The 17,137-nt window shown below is 45.6% G+C and overlaps 1 protein-coding gene across 1 annotated transcript; it reads left to right on the forward strand.

The window, feature by feature from the left end:
- The first annotated feature begins 9,180 nt into the window (after window positions 1-9,180).
- Window positions 9,181-15,962, forward strand: CHCHD2 (coiled-coil-helix-coiled-coil-helix domain containing 2). Its single transcript, XM_083479496.1, has 4 exons — window positions 9,181-9,341; window positions 12,337-12,577; window positions 14,100-14,253; window positions 15,666-15,962. The coding sequence occupies exons 1-4, from the start codon at window positions 9,292-9,294 to the stop codon at window positions 15,674-15,676; spliced, it is 456 nt and encodes a 151-aa protein (XP_083335622.1). The 5' UTR covers window positions 9,181-9,291; the 3' UTR covers window positions 15,677-15,962.
- The last annotated feature ends 1,175 nt before the right edge of the window (window positions 15,963-17,137 follow it).

A 17,137-nucleotide genomic window follows, 5' to 3' on the forward strand; every position in this document is an offset into this window, starting at 1 on the left:
ACTCCTTATATACTTCATCATCATCTTGTTCTTGTTTTACTTGTTAGACCCAAGAACTCTGCATATTCAATCGCTTTTAATTGCCAAACCTTATTAGGAACCTTACTCACACACCATTTTAGCAGCATACATAATTTTTTGGCTCCTGGGTACTTCCACCATTTCAGTGGTTTGAAGGCCCCATGTGACCCAATTACCTTGATGTGGTAAATGATGAAAGCGTAGAAAGAAGATGCACACAGTAGTGACAGCGACAAAAGTGATGACGAAGAGAACCAAAAGACTATGGCTCCCCTCACTCGTAGCCTCAAGCAACTTTCCGCATTCTAAGCACCACTATGGTTTCTCCCCTGAACAACTGAGTTCTTTGACAGGAAGCGAGGGCTGCTCTGACTTAAGTGGGGGCAGTGAGTGGAGCAGGAGAGCAAGTGGGGACAGTGGGCAAGTCAGGTCTGCTGTGCAGGTTTTTGCATGGGCCGAGGGGGAGGGGGTAGGTCAGACTCAGAAGGGGGGGAAGGGGTTGCCTGGCCCTGGTTCAGTGCAGAAAAGCAAGAGTGACACTTCCAGGGGCAGCAGGCAGGTCTTTACACTCCCAACAACCTGCCCTGCTAGTCGTGATACCCCCCCCCCCACCTCTTGCATCCTTTTCTCTCCCTCTTTGCTGTGGTTATCATCAGACACAATGACACCCCCCCCCAACCTTGCTGAAGTGACTTGCTGCACTGATTATCTCCTGCAGGCTAGGGACAGAGGTGAAAGCCGTTTCCTCTTTTCCACAGACTAGGATGGTGACGCTAGACAGCAGAGGCTGCCCTTGCGTAAGATATCCAAGGCCCTCTTGCCAATTTTCCTCCTCAATTTCCAATGATGACTACCAGGGCTGAAGTGTTGCAGATGCCACCCCAACCCAGTCTACAAGCCTGCATCCACTTGGAGCTCAAACACCTCTCAAAACCTCACTCAAAACAGTAGCAAAGAGAGCTAACTGTTGGTGGAAAAGGACCGGATCCATACAGAAGCCCTAAAGCTGCAAAACATGCTGATCTCCCAACAGGCAAACAGGGCATCTGATCCAGTAGTGGCAGACTGGCCAGGATGTCAGTTTCCTGATGGCAATTGCTATTTACGGCTCACTTTTATAAGTGTGTCACAAACAACTTCCAGACACGGGTACAAGAGCATGTGCAGAGCGAGATTACATCATTTTGCAAGTTAGCAGAATACAAAAGAACAGTTTCCCCTCCTGCAGACATTACCCAAACAGATTCTAAATCTGTCTACTTCCTCATTTCTTCCCGAATATATTGAACTAGCCAAGATGCAATCAATCAGATTGCAATCAAAATTGCATCAATCAGATTGCAATTAAAATAAAAATTAAGGAACGGAAATCGTGTTGGAAAATATATTGTACAAAATCATTCTATTAGAAATCTCTGGGTAAGTATAGACTGAACCCATAAAGTTAAGAAGTTGTTTTCCTCTCTCCCCCCCCCCCCCCAATTTTAATAGATGAAGGACTATCGTAAGGATTAAAAATGAACACAACGTTATAGGGTTTTCATTAAGTTGGGCATCATCACGCATGTGGGTGAAGGAAGTCACACGGGCATTTGGGTATAAGGGGAGGTTGGTTGCAGGGTTCGATGTAGGGAATTTGCAGAATATAATCATCTTATGTACAATAATGAAGGTGAATGGCAATTAACATGTAATGTGAATTAGTTGAAAATAATAAAAATTAAAAAGTCAAGTCACTTGCGGCAGATAGTAGAAGATATCCAAGGACTCTTGCCAATTTTCCTCAATTTCCAATAATGACTACCAGGGCTGAAGTGTTGCAGATGCCACACCAACCCATCGTCTACTCAAAGACCTCTCAAAATCACACTCAAAACAGTAGTTTTCTCTCCCTCTTTGCTGTGGTTATCCTCAGACAGTGACCCCCCCCCCACCTTGCTGAGGCTGGGATTTGGAGTCTCAGGAGGACCATCTTGGAAGCAATTATATTGGCGGCGGAGGGGAATCAAGGTTGGACCAAGATCCAGACCAGTGCCCAAGATACAGATGAACACCCGTTGGCTTTTTACATGCGGCTTGTATCTGCCTTCAAAATGTGGGGGGGGGGGGCGGTCGATCCAGATAACCCTGACAATCGGGTCATTGTGATATCAACAGTCGAAGTCTGCTTTCCACTGTCAGGAGGAAGGGATAACACAAAGCCTTCCCCAAAAATACAGATTCAGCCAAAAGCGATAAATTTATTTTAAGAAGTGGAACCTGTCACAAGTCAGTCCACAGAACCTGAGCAAACTCAATAGTCAGCCTGAGAGACCAGCCGAAGTGGAACTATATGCAGACTTGTGGCATTGAATGAGGTGATAGTTGAATTAAGGGATATTGGATCAGAGGTCACTCTAATCCAACCTCAGCTGCTAGAGACACCAGAATTTGCCACCCCAGTCCTAGAAATCAAGGCAATTTGTCAGAGTAGTGCATCCAAAATGCTATGCAAAGAATTAATGTAGTAGAGAGTTCACACTGCCACCACAGTAGGCAGTTTTCAGTTAGGCATGCCTCAAAGCCAGTCTGAAAATATTTGTCTCCGACATAAATTCATGAAAATATTCTTCAGTAACTTAAGTATTGCCTACCTCCCTTGTACATTCAAATTGGACAAGAGCAAGTAAAATTCCTATGTTGTTTTTAAAACTTGAGTGTTGCGTGGGTTTTTTCTAGAGGGAAAATAACTAGAGTCACACAACTTAGGGCAAATAGCACACAACTCTATAAAGTGTAATTACCACATTTCCTGCCTTCTTTCTTGGTGTTGTCTTTTAGTCTCTGCCTACTAGGCCACAGGACCCATTGAGATTCTCTAGGGCAAAGAATTGGGGCCAAGCAGATGGAACTCACACAGACCCATGATGGAGGAAAGTCTTCCCTGCCCTGGATCTGCTTCAGTGCTCTTCAATACCCATTATTTGTGGGTGCTTCCAAAAGGCATCTGGTCCAGTAGTGGCAGACTGGCCAGGGTGTCAGTTTCCTGATGGCAATTGCTATTTGGGCCACACTGATCATCTGTGGGCTACAGAAAGAGGTGAAAGCTGTTTCCTCTCTTCAGACCAGGATGGTGACACTACAAAGAGGCTGCCCTTGCGGCAGATAGTAGAAGATATCCAAGGACTCTTGCCAATTTTCTTCCTGAATTTCCAATAATGACTACCAGGGCTAAAGTGTTGCAGATGCCACACCAACCCATCGTCTACTCAAATACCTCTCAAAATCACTCAAAACAGTAGTCGTGATGCCCCCCCCCCGCCCACACACCTCTTGCATCCCTTTTCTCTCCCTCTTTGCTGTGGTTATCATCAGACACAATGACACACACCCCAACCTTGCTGAAGTGACTTGCTGCACTGATTATCTCCTGCAGACTAGGGACAGAGGTGAAAGCTGTTTCCTATCTTCCTCAGACCTTGATGAGGCCCCAGAGAAGAGGCTGCTGTTGCGCAAGATCGTGGCAGATATCCAAGGCCCTCTTGTCAATTTTCTTCCTCAATTTCCAATGACTACCAGGGCTGAAGTGTTGCAGATGTCACCCCAACCCAGTCTGCTGTGAAAAGCCTGCATCCACTTGGCGCTCAAAGACCTCTTAAAAACTCACTTGCAAAGAGAGCTACTGTTGGTGGAAGAGGACCTGATCCAGAGGCCCTAAAACTGCAAAATACCATGATCTCCCAACAGGCAAAGTGGCCACCCGGGACCTAACGCCTTACGTTCTCCATGGCTCCCCTCGCCCATCACCTCCAGACCTCTCCCAGACAAGAGATCCCCGAGCCCCATCTGGGAAGCTCGTGAAGAATGGACCACCTTGTCAGTCAAATTGTTAACGCTCCTGGCTCCAGCTTGGCTTCAATAATTTCAGACCCAACGCCCTTCATGGTTCCTTGTTCATGTAACCCATCACACCCTCAAAACCATCTGCCTGTCCTGTAGTGTTATGGAGCCTCCTCTGGCAGGCCCTTTACGCTTCTAGGGGCTGGTGTCTTCACACACACAACAGCCAGCCCTGCTACTCATGTTGCCCCCCATCTTAGCCCCCCAAGTCTGCTGAGACCCTACCGCAACCGCCAGCATCATGGATCTTCCAAAATCATAAATATACATTTCCACTGTTCATTTCTTTGTAATAAAACATTCAACGACTTCCCTTCTTACGCAGTTCCTTTTGAATTTCCCACCACTCCTGCATATTCTTAAATATCCATTTAGTCTATTATACTGTTGAATTTACTTTAATCCTGTTAGCGTTTACACTTGCTTAAAATTATTTTCCAAATACTTGACAAACTTTTCCCACTCCTTATATACTTCATCATCTTGTTCTTGTTTTACTTGTTAGACCTAAGAACTCTGCATATTCAATCGCTTTTAATTGCCAAACCTTATTAGGAACCTCACTCACACACCATTTTAGCAGCATACATAATTTTTTTGACTCCTGGGTACTTCCACCATTTCAGTGGTTTGAAGGCCCCATGTGACCCGATTACCTTGATGTGGTGAATGATGAAAGCGTAGAAAGTCAAGAAGAGGATGCACACAGTAGTGACAGCGACGAAAGTGATGACGAAGAGAACCAAAAGACTATGGCTCCCCTCACTCGTAGCCTCAAGCAACTTTCCGCATTCTAAGCACCACTATGGTTTCTCCCCTGAACTGAGTTCTTTGACAGGAAGCGAGGGCTGCTCTGACTTAAGTGGGGGCAGTGAGTGGAGCAGAGAGCAAGTGGGGACAGTGGGCAAGTCAGGTCTGCTGTGCAGGTTTTTGCATGGGCCGAGGGGGAGGGGGTAGGTCAGACTCAGAAGGGGGCGAAGGGGTTGCCTGGCCCTGGTTCAGTGCAGAAAAGTAAGAGTGACACTTCCAGGGGCAGCAGGCAGGTCTTTCACTCCCAACAACCTGCCCTGCTAGTCGTGATACCCCCCCCCCCACCTCTTGCATCCTTTTCTCTCCCTCTTTGCTGTGGTTATCATCAGACACAATGACACCCCCCCCCCAACCTTGCTGAAGTGACTTGCTGCACTGATTATCTCCTGCAGGCTAGGGACAGAGGTGAAAGCTGTTTCCTCTTTTCCACAGACTAGGATAGTGACGCTACACAGCAGAGGCTGCCCTTGCGGAAGATAATGGAAGATATCCAAGGCCCTCTTGCCAATTTTCCTCCTCAATTTCCAATAATGACTACCAGGGCTGAAGTGTTGCAGATGCCACACCAACCCAGTCTACTGTGAAAAGCCTGCATCCACTTGGAGCTCAAAGATCCCTCAAAATCTCACTGGCAAAGAGAGCTACTGTTGGTGGAGGACCCAATCCATACAGAGGCCCTAAAGCTGCAAAACACGCTGATCTCCCAACAGGCAGAGTGGCCACCCAGGACCAGAACCTCTCCCAGACACGAGATCCCCAAGCCCCATCTGGGAAGCTCATGAAGAATGGACAACCTCCTCATCAGTCACAAATTATTAACGCTCCTGCTCCAGCTTGGCTTGCCCTTCAAAGCATTTCAGACCCAACTCCCTTCATGGTTCCTTGTTCATGTAACCCGTCACGCCCTCAAATCATCTGCCTGTCCTGTAGTGTTATATGGAGCCTCCTCTGGCAGGCCCTTTACACTTCTAGGGGCTGGCGTCTTCATACACTCAACAGCCGGCCCTGTTACTCATGTTGCCCATCTTAGCCCCACCAAGTCTGCTTACTGGGACCCTAAGGCAACTGCAAACATCATGGAACTGGAGATTAAAGTAGCTTCAGAGCAGCCAGAGCCCTTTAAGGGTTGAATCATACTGGGGTGGCTGGCTACTTCACAATATTCTTTAGTCACAGCCATTAAAGAACCCAACGCTTCACCCAGCAAGAGCTGTTATCAATAGAAAATTACTAAATTGAAACTGACCCCTACTTTCATGTGCCTTTAAATTTTGAGATTTACAACTATATTTGCTAAGAACGTGAAGATTGGTAACAAAAGGAACGTTTTGTGGTTAAACTACCATATTTTAAATACTACAGACCCGACTGTTTCTACTTGAGTAGCTATAATTTGAGAACCTCAAGTAACCCCAGTCCAAGTTGCCAAAGGCCTTGACATCATTGACTTGCTTTCTTTGAAAGAAATCTGAAGTGTCTTTGAAAGAAATCTGAAGAAGTGTGCTTGCACACGAAAGCTCATACCAAGAACTAACTTAGTTGGTCTTTAAGGTGCTACTGGAAGGAATTTTTATGTTTTGCTTTCTTTGGTGAATAGTGCTCACAAAACTATCACCTTAATTGGAGGCTTTCACCACAATGCTTGCCAAGCTTTTACGTACTATTGCCAACCACTATCCGTTTCCCAAACACTGTATTCAAACTTATATTAGAACCTATAGCACATTTTAAAGGTCTCTTGTAAATAAAGAGACACCACTAATAAGAAGTTACTGTCCAGGTCCAATTGGCCTTGTCCTGACCTAATTAGTAAAGCCCAGGTGCTGTTGGTTAGATTCTTTGTGATAGGGTCTAGACAACACAACCCTATTAGTTCAACATGCTTGGTTGTTATACTCCTGAATTTTTTAATCCAGTTGTGATATTTCTTTATAATAGAACACTCAACATCTTCCCTTCCCCAGTTCCTTTTGAGTTTCCCACCACTCCTGCATTCTTGCACATCCATTTAGTATATTATACTGTTGAATTTATTTTAATCCTGTTAGCGTTTACACTTGTTTAAAATTATTTTCCAAATACTTGACTTTTCCCATTCCTTATATACTTCATCATCTTGTTCTTGTTTTACTTGTTAGACCTAAGAACTCTGCATATTCAGTAGTTTTCAATTCCCAAACCTTATTGGGGACCTCACTCACACAGCATTTTAGCAGCATACCTAATTTTTTCTGACTCCTGGGTACTTCCACCATTTCACAAAAGGGATGCCTGTTGGGAGGGGGGAGTGCTTTTTAAAAACTTCATCCCAATTATTTTTTATCATTATTTCCTCAAGTTTCAAAAACTTCTGCTCTCCCTTGCGACCCTGCTTCTATGTGTGTTAACAGTTAATTGGAATGCCTTTGTTTCACATTCTTAATTAGAAGTTTGATTGAAAAGGCTTGGTTTATTCAAATATACTGCTCTGGGATGTCAATTCAAAGTTGCTCCGTTCTCTTGTACTGTGTTTGCCTTCTACTGCAAGTTAATTTTCGTATTTCCTGGTCTGGAGAGGGCTTGTGTGTCCCTAATCCTTGACAACCACCTACTTTCTACTCTGGCAGTAGCCTTCCAGGATTTTAGGCGTGTTTTCTCCCACCCCTACTAAGGCGTGTCAGGGATTGGGCCTTGAACCCTCTGCATGCAAAGCATTTGCCCTACTACTTAACAGCCCGTAACAGTTTGAGCTGGATTTTTGTTCACATACCCAATGAAGTTCATTTCCCCCTCTTCCTGACTGAAAATCCTTCCCTTTCCCAATCAATTCTCTATTATGATATAAACCATTTTCCCCACCGCATTCCTTTTATTGGAATTGATATCCATGATGTTTATGAACTGCTAGGTACAAGAAACTTTAAAATTCACATAAATGAAACCCAGTCATATTAACGGGCATAAATAATTTCAGCTGGTCTGCTCTTGAGAACTTGGGTACAAACTCTAGATTTTACACAACTGGGATTTTTTGGGGAGCAGATAGTAATTTCTCTTTATATGCGAACTAGAACATGTCTTACTTTGAAAAACTGGATTTGGAACCACCCTAATGTAACTAATTGTACTATCTGAAATTAAGTGCTAAAATGGTAGCTGGAGCAACTATTAAGTTCTTCAACTGAGTGGTAGATAACACATTTCATTACATCCCCATGTTAATATTGACGGTATCTTGCTTCTCTTTCCTGGTGAAGCCCAATGTGGCCAACAACAAAAAAAGCTCAGTCAAATCTAAAACTTAAGTTACCCAAATATTAAACATTGCTTTTTGGCTTTTTATATTTTATAAGAGAAAAAGGTGAGTCTTTTGAATCAATTTCCTTCCTGTTTATTGCCCAGGTTTTCCCCATATATTTTTCCTGCTTTAAAATGCGCTTCCATGCCATTTTATTAGCTTTAGGTTGCGGCTCTTCAAAAAACTATGACTAGACTTATGAAACATGAAGCAGCTTTCTAAGCACTTTAAAATAATTCATGCTGATATATTAGCTCATATTTCTCTTGGACCAATTATTCCATTCCCTCATTTTCACCAAACTTGTCCTATTGCTACATTCACATTCTACTTATCTTAAATCCTCACTTCTGTTTATCAAGTTAACAAAGCACTCAACTTTTTTTTTAGTACTAGGCACCTTTATCTCCCTATTTATCCACAGTATTAAGTCCCATTATAATCTTGTTTCACCCATTTTATAAATCCTGCCGCATTTTTGCAGTTACTTTTTTCATCTTCTCAGTTTACAATCTGGCTGTTCATAACCCAAGTTTTCGTTTCTGGTTTGGACTCCCTGGTATTTTTTAACTAGACTAAAGATAAAACAAAAAGGTTTCCCGAGGAAAAATAATCACCAGGGGGAGGAAAGACAAAAAACAGTGCTACCTCCCCTCCTCTCCCCTCTGTCGATAGCCGCCAGACAGAAAAAAACTAAATATAGGTAAGCTTTTTCTTTCAGAGAGTCAGGGAGAGACAAGCACTTCTAATTCCGCTTGCCAAGCTGCCTATTTTGAGCTCACTATAAAGAAAATATACAAGCCGCCCTGACCCACCCAGCCCCCAAATGGCGACCACGCTTCCCCGGCGCCTATTACTAGCTCTAGAGCAGCAAAGCCCACCCAGCACCCATTACAAAGCCTTAGAATTAGCGTACCCTTACGCTAAGGTTCGCCTATTTATACAGCTCGCCTATTTTTGGCTCCGCCCCCCCCGCTCGTTCATTGGTTTAGCCGCGGCCACACCTATTAAGCACAACCACCTTGCGCTTCCCTCTCCAACTAACGGTCTGGCTCCGCCCTATTTAGATAAGGGGGCGGGGGCAGCTGCAACAGCCTCGTTCTCGGCCATCGGCACCCTGTCGTCAGTATTAATGATTTGCGCATGCGTAGTGCGGGAGACAGGCGCCCTCTAGCGGTGACCTTGAAAGAGAACTAGAGAAAGAGCCGGAAACGGAAGTAGAAAAAGGCCGGACTGCGGAGCCCTTGAGAGAGAGCAGCTGCAGCAACAGCAACTCGAGAGCCGCTTTTATTATTGTCGCCACCATGCCGAGGGGAAGCAGGAGCCGAACGTCCCGGATGGCGCCCCCTGCCAGGTAAGGGGGCAGAACGAGGCGATTTGTGAGGGTGATCTGGGAAGGGTCGGGAGGGGGAGGTGTGGTTGGAGATATTCATGGCAGAAGGGCTGGGAGGGAGCCACGTGACGCCTCTATGGCCTCCTAATTTCGCCCCCAGCGCTGCCAACTCAGTGGAGATGAGGGGGGGGGAGATATTAGGGAAATGCCATAAAACTTGGGGTGATGAAGGAAGGGGGGATCAAAACAAAGGCGATGTTGGAGATTGCAGGGGGCAGCTGTATTAAGGGGGGTTATTATCTCCCTGCCACGTGTAGTAGTAAGGGGGGAGTCTCTACCCTTTATTAATAAAGAGAGAGGGAGAGTTGTAATCTCATGTTAGGAGCAGATGCTGGTGGAAAGGGATGGGATGGGGGAATCCAAAGTCTCCATGCGGATGTGGCAAGTTCGGGTGAGGATTACAGCAATACACGTGGAGGTGATGGAAGATGGAGACAGATCGGTGGGTTGCCAAGTATAATACGTGCCTTGCATTTCACTTGTGGAATGGAAGTTGTATTATGGATCTGTAAATCAGAGCTTATTTCTGGTGTTACGTTTGCATCCTTCTTGGTAAATAGGCTGAATGTGACTTAAGGGTCTAAATGAGAGTCCTGTTTATCAAATGCTTAACTTCAGAAACCTCACAGCGTACAGTGCTCCCACCACAACTGAAGGATGCCAAATGATTTGGATGGACTGGACCGTGACCTTCTAGAATATTCCACAGGAGGAATATTCTAGAAGACCATGTGCTGTAAAAGCCAGCACTGCTTTGGTGCTTCTGGGATTAAGAGTTTCTATTCAGACAGCAAGTTGATGCTAAAGCTGGAAAAGTACTAATTGGCTTACCTTAGGCAAGGGCTGACCTCACTGGGCCTGGTTCTTGCCTAGGGGTAAGGCAGAGGTCTCTGAGGTGTGGCCAGAGAAAGTGAGAGCTGAGGAGGGGCAGATCACAAGCAGAAATGGAAGAGGTGGGTAAGGGGGCAGGTTAAGTTTGGGGAAGGAGTAACAGTTGAAGTTCGTGGAGTGAAATTGTTGGGTCAAGGAGCAGGCAGTTGAGCAAGTAAAAACCTTGGCGTTTTATTGAACAAAAGTTCTGACTAAGAGAGGGATCCACGTTGCATTGGTAAAGCACTGCAAATGCGGGACTTCCACAACAGACATGTAAAGCACTTTTAGACCGCTTTTAGCAGTCGTTGAGAATTCTGAGAACTGTAGCTTGTTCAGGGTGCTACTAAGAGTACCAGAGTGCTTAAAATGCATAGGGTGGCTGTGACCAGACTTTGGAACTGCAAAAGCAGTGACAGTTGGTTTTGCCTTTCTTATTATTATGTACATCAAGTCTGTAAATCTAAGTTTACAAGTTGGCCTTTACTTACCACCAAGAGAGGCTAGAATGTGGTTGCTGCTTCCTTCCAAGCAGCTTAGACAGAATTGTAAAGGTGGAAGGCACCACGAGGGTCATCTAGTCCAACCACAACATGAATTTCAAACCCATGACCCTGAGATTAAGAGTCTTATGCCGTACTACCCCAGTCCATTATCCCAGCTTTACTAGGATAGGTTTATTAAATGTATACATCGCTTACCACAGAAGTATAAAAAAGCACATTGTTCCATCAGACAGGTCACTAGACTGGCAGGCAGTCAGCCACCAAAGAGACTACGTTTCAGTTGCAAAATCCAAATGTTGCAAAAACCAGGATCCCATCCCACCTTCAAATTTGGGACAGGTAGAGATGGGTGCTGGATTCCCAACTCACATCAGTCCTAGCCAATGTGGTCAGGGATACAGGGAGATGTAGTCCAGCAGCATCTGAAGGGGCGCAGGTCCCCCACTTCTGCTCCAGACTGGCTCTCTACCAGCTCTGACCAAAGATCAGCAGTATCATGTTTCACTCCCTCTGTGTACAAGGCAGGTTTCATAAGAGGCTGTGTCTTCCTCTGTGAATGTTTAGCCAGTTTAAGGACCAATTCAGTTTTGTAATGTTTTGTGTTGACGCCCAGCTTCCAATTTAGCTCTTAGTACGTAATATGTTTAATGCTGCATTCTTTGGTGGAAAGTGAGGGCTATAGTCTTTGGGGATAAAGGTGGGCAAGAAGGTTGTGCATGCAAAGATTTAGAAACTTTGGATTCTTGCATCAGGGGCATTTTAGCAACTCTTCTCTGAACAGGAGCACTATCGACCAGGAACTAGCCTGCTTGCAGGTACAAGTGTGTGGGCTGGAAAGCTAGTTGCCCAAGAAAGCTTATGTATCAGGTGTGTGTGAACACCACCTACATCAGCCTTGAACCTTTCTCCTCCTCCCCCAGATGTTGCTGAGCTACAACTTCTGTTATCGCCAGTCATTGTCCATGCTTGCTGGGGCTGATGGGAGTTGTAGTTCAGCAACATATGGGGGAGGAGGGGAAAGGTTCAAGGCTGATGTAGGTGGTGTTCACATGAACATAGGTGGTGAGGAAGCATAGCCCCAATTGTTGGGGCTCAACATTCTTCAAGGAGAGTATAGGAGGGTATTTTTCTTACCCTCAAAGCATTCAAAGGATCAGCGTTCAGGAGAAAGGTACATATGTACTGCTTTCCAAGTCATTGTTCCTGAGCATTTTTCACATAACAGCTCTGATTTCAGCAAAATGGCTGCATCAGGTGGCTTCAGACCATGCTGTAGGGAGATGTGTTAAAGTTAAACTGAGGCAGCAAATCCCTAGAATCAGCATCCCCCACCCCCTCTGGAGGGGGGACCAGGTTGGAGGAAAGTCTGGACTTTGGTTTGTAATTGCTATACTTGTTTATTTTTACTTGTATGATTGTATTTTCGAAATGCATCAGGGAACCTTATGCTGAAGGACTGGTAAGAAGTCAAATAAATAAACACAGGCAGAATAAATAAAAAATATCCCACACTGGGCCGCTGTAACAAATGTTTGCATCCAGGAATGCTTTTCAATGTGTTTCTTCTCCTGCCTTTGCAGCCGTGCGCCTCCTATGAGGTCTGCTCCACCACCAGCTTCTCATGCCCCTGTTCCAGCCCCTGCCCCTGCCTCTGCAGTGGCTTCTCCTGCCCCCAGGCAGCCTGGCCTAATGGCCCAGATGGCCACCACTGCTGCTGGCGTGGCCGTGGGCTCTGCTGTGGGGCACACCCTGGGGCACGCCATGACCGGAGGGTTTGGAGGTGGAAGCTCTGAAGCGGCAAGGCCCGACATCACTTACCAGGTGAGAGAGAAAATGATATGTTTTTGTTTATCTGAGCTTTTTAGGTGCACCTTGAGCCACACAGAATTCTCCTCCTGGCTGATGAAACCCATGTCAAGTTTTCTGGGCTGATAGGTGATGAGGGCAGAGCTGCGCCTCCTCCCCTCAAGTCAAAGAAGTGGGCTCAGACATGGCTTATGAGTGAGCCTTGCTGGCAGGATGCAACTTAACAAAAGCTTTTCAAGAACAAAAGAATACATGCAACGTGTGTTCCATTTGAGCACCTGCCAATCCAGGAGTAAAGCATATATTTGTATCTGGTATAGTTATGGATTTGCATCAGTTCTGAAAGTCAAGAGACTAGATAATGTGCAGTTGTGTATTGATGAATCACACCCATTTGATGATGTTAGTATGAGTGTACAAAGCCTTAAGCCTCTTGGGACCCAAGTACTTGAAAGGGTGCCTTCACCAGTAAGAACATTGTTACCTGGGAAGAAGACACTGCTTATGGTCTCCTACAAGTAGGAATTGCACAAAGAATCCAAAACTTCATTCTTGGTGGTGGCATCCCAACTACGGAACTGCCTCCCAGTGAAGATCAGGCAGTGCCCTGCATTCAGGAAGAAAAACGTAAAGGCTTTCTTATTTATCCAAGATTTTGGACAATAGTTTTTATGAACCTTTTCACACTACTGCTTTTAACTGCTTTCAGCAGTATTTTATAGTGCTATTCTAATTTTTTGTGGGTCATGTTATTACTGTAAGACACCCTGGATTTCCTTTGGGGAGAAAGGATTGGTTATAGATTTGAAATAATACATAAAATAACCTTGACACCTGACAGAACTGAATGCAGAAATCCAACTAACAAGCCAGTTGGGCATCATGAGAAGGCATCATTTTATAGCACTCCCCCCTCCCTTGGACCTCAGTTGTATTAGCAGCATCTAAGTGCCAGTGTGGTGTTTCTGGACTACAACTCCCACCACCCCTGATCATTGGCTATGCTATCCAGAAACATCTGAAGGGCCGCAGGTTGTGCACCCCTGGATCAGAGGGTTGGGCTGTCACCTGTGAGACCACAGTTCAAATCCCCACTTGGCTATGGAACCTCGATGATCTTGGGCCAGGCCTACTTCACAGGGTTGTTTGTAAGGGTAAAATGGGGGGCGGGGAGAGAGAGAGAACCATGTACGACAGCTTGAGATTGTTGGACTTAAGGTGAAAAAGTAATCAACAAACATTGAAAGCTAATTCTGAATGCATAAGGTATAAAAAGTGTTGGCGATCCTTAGTAACTGGAGGATTTAGCCAACTGACTAGGAAGGGAAATTGTTGGCACCCCTGAGATTTGGAAATTTTGTCCTCCAGCAATTTGGAATGAGGATGCTGCTGTGTCTCTTGATGCCTCCCCTTTCTGCTGGGGAGCCACCATACTCTGGCACCCTGAAAACATTGTTGAAGGCGGGTGGGGTTCTTAGCAAATGTAATCTTTTAAAAAACAATTTCCCATCTTAATTGTGCTACTGTTCCTCCTCAGGAGCCTCAGACAGCCCAGCCTGCGATGCAGCAGTCGCAGTTCACGCCTTGCCAGTACGAGATGAAGCAGTTCCTGGAGTGTGCCCAGAACCAGGCCGACTTGAAGCTGTGCGAGGGGTTTAGCGAGGTGCTGAAGCAATGCCGGTTTGCAAATGGTGCGTAGCTCCTTTGGCCTCCCCGGAGGTCTCAGCAAATGTTGGATGCTGCAATTGATCAGGGCTGAGGGGTCTCGAGCCAGTGTAACACTTTTGAGGAGGTGCTTCTGGTTCTTCCAGACCCTGCCAGGTTGAGAGAGAGAGAACAAGGAGCTGTACCAGTCAGTATAGAGCAAATGAGAGAGTAATACAAAACTGACTTGCATAATTGTGTGCTATTTTAGTCCTTGTCCTTTGTACATGTTTTAGATAGCTGCTAATATACTTTGCAGTAAAAGTATATACTGCAATTCCTGGCAGAATATATGGCCTCTGAATAGGCGCTGTGATTTCTTTGAACCAAAGTGGGATCCCAGACAGGCTTCGTTCTCCCAATCACACTGAAGCTGTTTTGACACGGGGTTGTATTCAGTGCCACCTCCCCTCCTGCCCTAAGATTCTGCTGGGGAGGGTTTGAGGGAGCCTCACACAGATTATGGGGGAGGGTTGTTGCTCCACAGTCTTGGATTAGGTCCTCTTTATTGGGTGCATTGTACCCAGGTGAAATATTGGTGCATAGGCTCAACTTTATTTATACCCTGTATCAGCCACAAAGGCAAACAAGACAGTTCCTGCACACTTGCTTAATGGTCTAAAAATCACAGCACAAAAGGAAAAATGGATGAGGAGGAAAGAAGGAGGGGGAGCCCAGCTCAGCCACTGATTTTTGAAGTTAAAAGGCGGTGCTTATCATGAACTAGCTGTTGTCAAAGCGGTTCAGGGACAGGAAGAGTTCAGTGGAACCAGTTTTTCCAGCAGGGCTGATGGAATGAGACCTGCCTCCCACCTCTCCCTCTGTGGCAGTTTCTCATTAATGGTTGATGCCAGATCAGTTGAAGGAGCAGGTTTTCCAGTTTGTTTGCTTTCAGAGCACCAGACTCTGAGGTGTGGGGAACAGACACTTCCTATAATCTGAAATGTGTGCCCTTCTGATGTTTTAGAACCTAGCTTCTGTTAGCAGCGCATCTGGAAGGTGCTGGGTTAGCAAAGGCTGATCTACAAATAAGGCCACACCAGTATATTTGCGTTAGATGGGTTCCATCCTGGGCCCCTTTTCTGATATGCAGGTTCTGGACTGAAATCCATGAACTCTCCTACCTACTTCACCACCACCACCATGCCGGAAAATAGAATAATACTGCTCTGAAGCTCCATTTCAGCAAGGTGGATTGTGTTTAGGTTCTTGTGGAAAAATCAGAAATGTTATTAGGGGCTTGGGGTGGCTGGGGAGGGGGCAGAAGCAGTCTTTGGAGGACACATTAAGAAGCCAGGGGTCTGCTGGACACAGCAAGACCTCTTCTGAATATATGGCTTTTATGTGTGTCTTGATAGTAATCAGTTTCCTTTCCTCTTTTTCTCTTTCAAATACACAGGTTTAGCCTAACGAGCTCTTCGAGATGAATCTCATCCCCCTCGTTGAATGACATGTCGCTAGTGAAACTCTTTCTTCTTTTAACATCTTAAAAGCTGCCTGGCATTTCTTCATGTGTGGCCACTTGTCCGTCTCCCTGGAGTGCTTTTTACAGCCAGAAGGGTCTTCTGGCAAGAGAGTGTGGGGCATCTGTTGCGTGGGGAGAGATAAGACACACAGAATGCTAGGATTGTGATCGTCCCCTGCTTGTATTTACCAGTATGCGCCTCTGAATAAAAGTCAATTTCTCTCTAGAAAACATGTTTTGAAGTGCCTGTTCTGTAGCTCACATCATGGATCTCTGATGAGTATGGCTGAGCTGGGAAACAGAAGGTGGTAGGATCTCTGGCAGTCTCCATTTTCCCTCTGTATGATGAATAGCATGCTTTCCCCAGTGCTGTTCAGTGTCACGGTAGAATATAAGCATAGCATTGTAGAGTTGGATGGGATCATCCAGCCCAGCCCTCTGCAATACAGAAAGCAGAGTATTGCTGCGTGGGAATCCAAATTCTGCAGCTCAAACAAATTGATGAAAGAAAGCCATGCCAATCCACTGCAGCTGAGTGTCTTGGTGCCAGCACTGTGCCAAGTGGTGGAGAATGTGTCTCAGTGTAAGAACTGCTATGGGGTGTCTTCTCCACGAGGGGGAGCTTCCTGCCTGGTTTATATAGAGCCCTGATCTCCCAGGTCTCAGTTATGCAGAAAGCCTTCATGCTTGAAGGAGGAGTTCTACTCCAGAATCTGTATAGAGGTGAGAGAGGAGGTAAACATTGGGGTGGAGAAGCCAAATATATCTCCCCTTTCTGCACACTTGCCCTCTACATGTGCAGATGCCTTATTTGAAGATGGGAGCAAGTGCAAATTAAAGTGGGCATCCTTCAAAAAGAACAGCAGGCTATGAAAATGAAATAAATCTCTGCCTGTGAGCCGAGGTAGGGCCTGTTCTGCTCTGGGCTGCAGCCAGGGTTATGTTACTGCCATGAATGGCTGTTTGCAGGCTGCAATGGTAATACATGGTTGGCTGAGCACAGTGCAGTTTAAAAAGGGTGTTTTAAAAGGGTGTCTGCCCAGCAGTGCCCAGGACAAGCCATGAACTACCTTACAACATGATACCAGCTGCCCGGGCACAACCCCTCTCTACATGCTTGATATGCATGAGCCTCCTTAATAGGCAAATTCCACATGGCTATTTCCGGTCATTGTTTCAGGGAGTGAGCACTACAGAAATAGATACAGCCATATTGTTCCTGCAAGGCTGCCTTGACACCAGTGGCTACACCGTGTAGAATATGCTGCAACTGAAAGACTTGTGGTTCCCAAACTTTCAAGCCACTGCCCCCTTGTGCAGTGTCCCCTACCCTATAAAAAGCATGATTTAGAATAGCTGTTTGCATAACCCGCCAAAGCAGATAATGATAAAATTCAAAACAGCAG

Source organism: Podarcis liolepis (assembly GCF_965112155.1).
Source record: "Podarcis liolepis genome assembly, chromosome: 16".
Classification (NCBI taxonomy): Eukaryota; Metazoa; Chordata; class Lepidosauria; order Squamata; family Lacertidae; genus Podarcis; species Podarcis liolepis.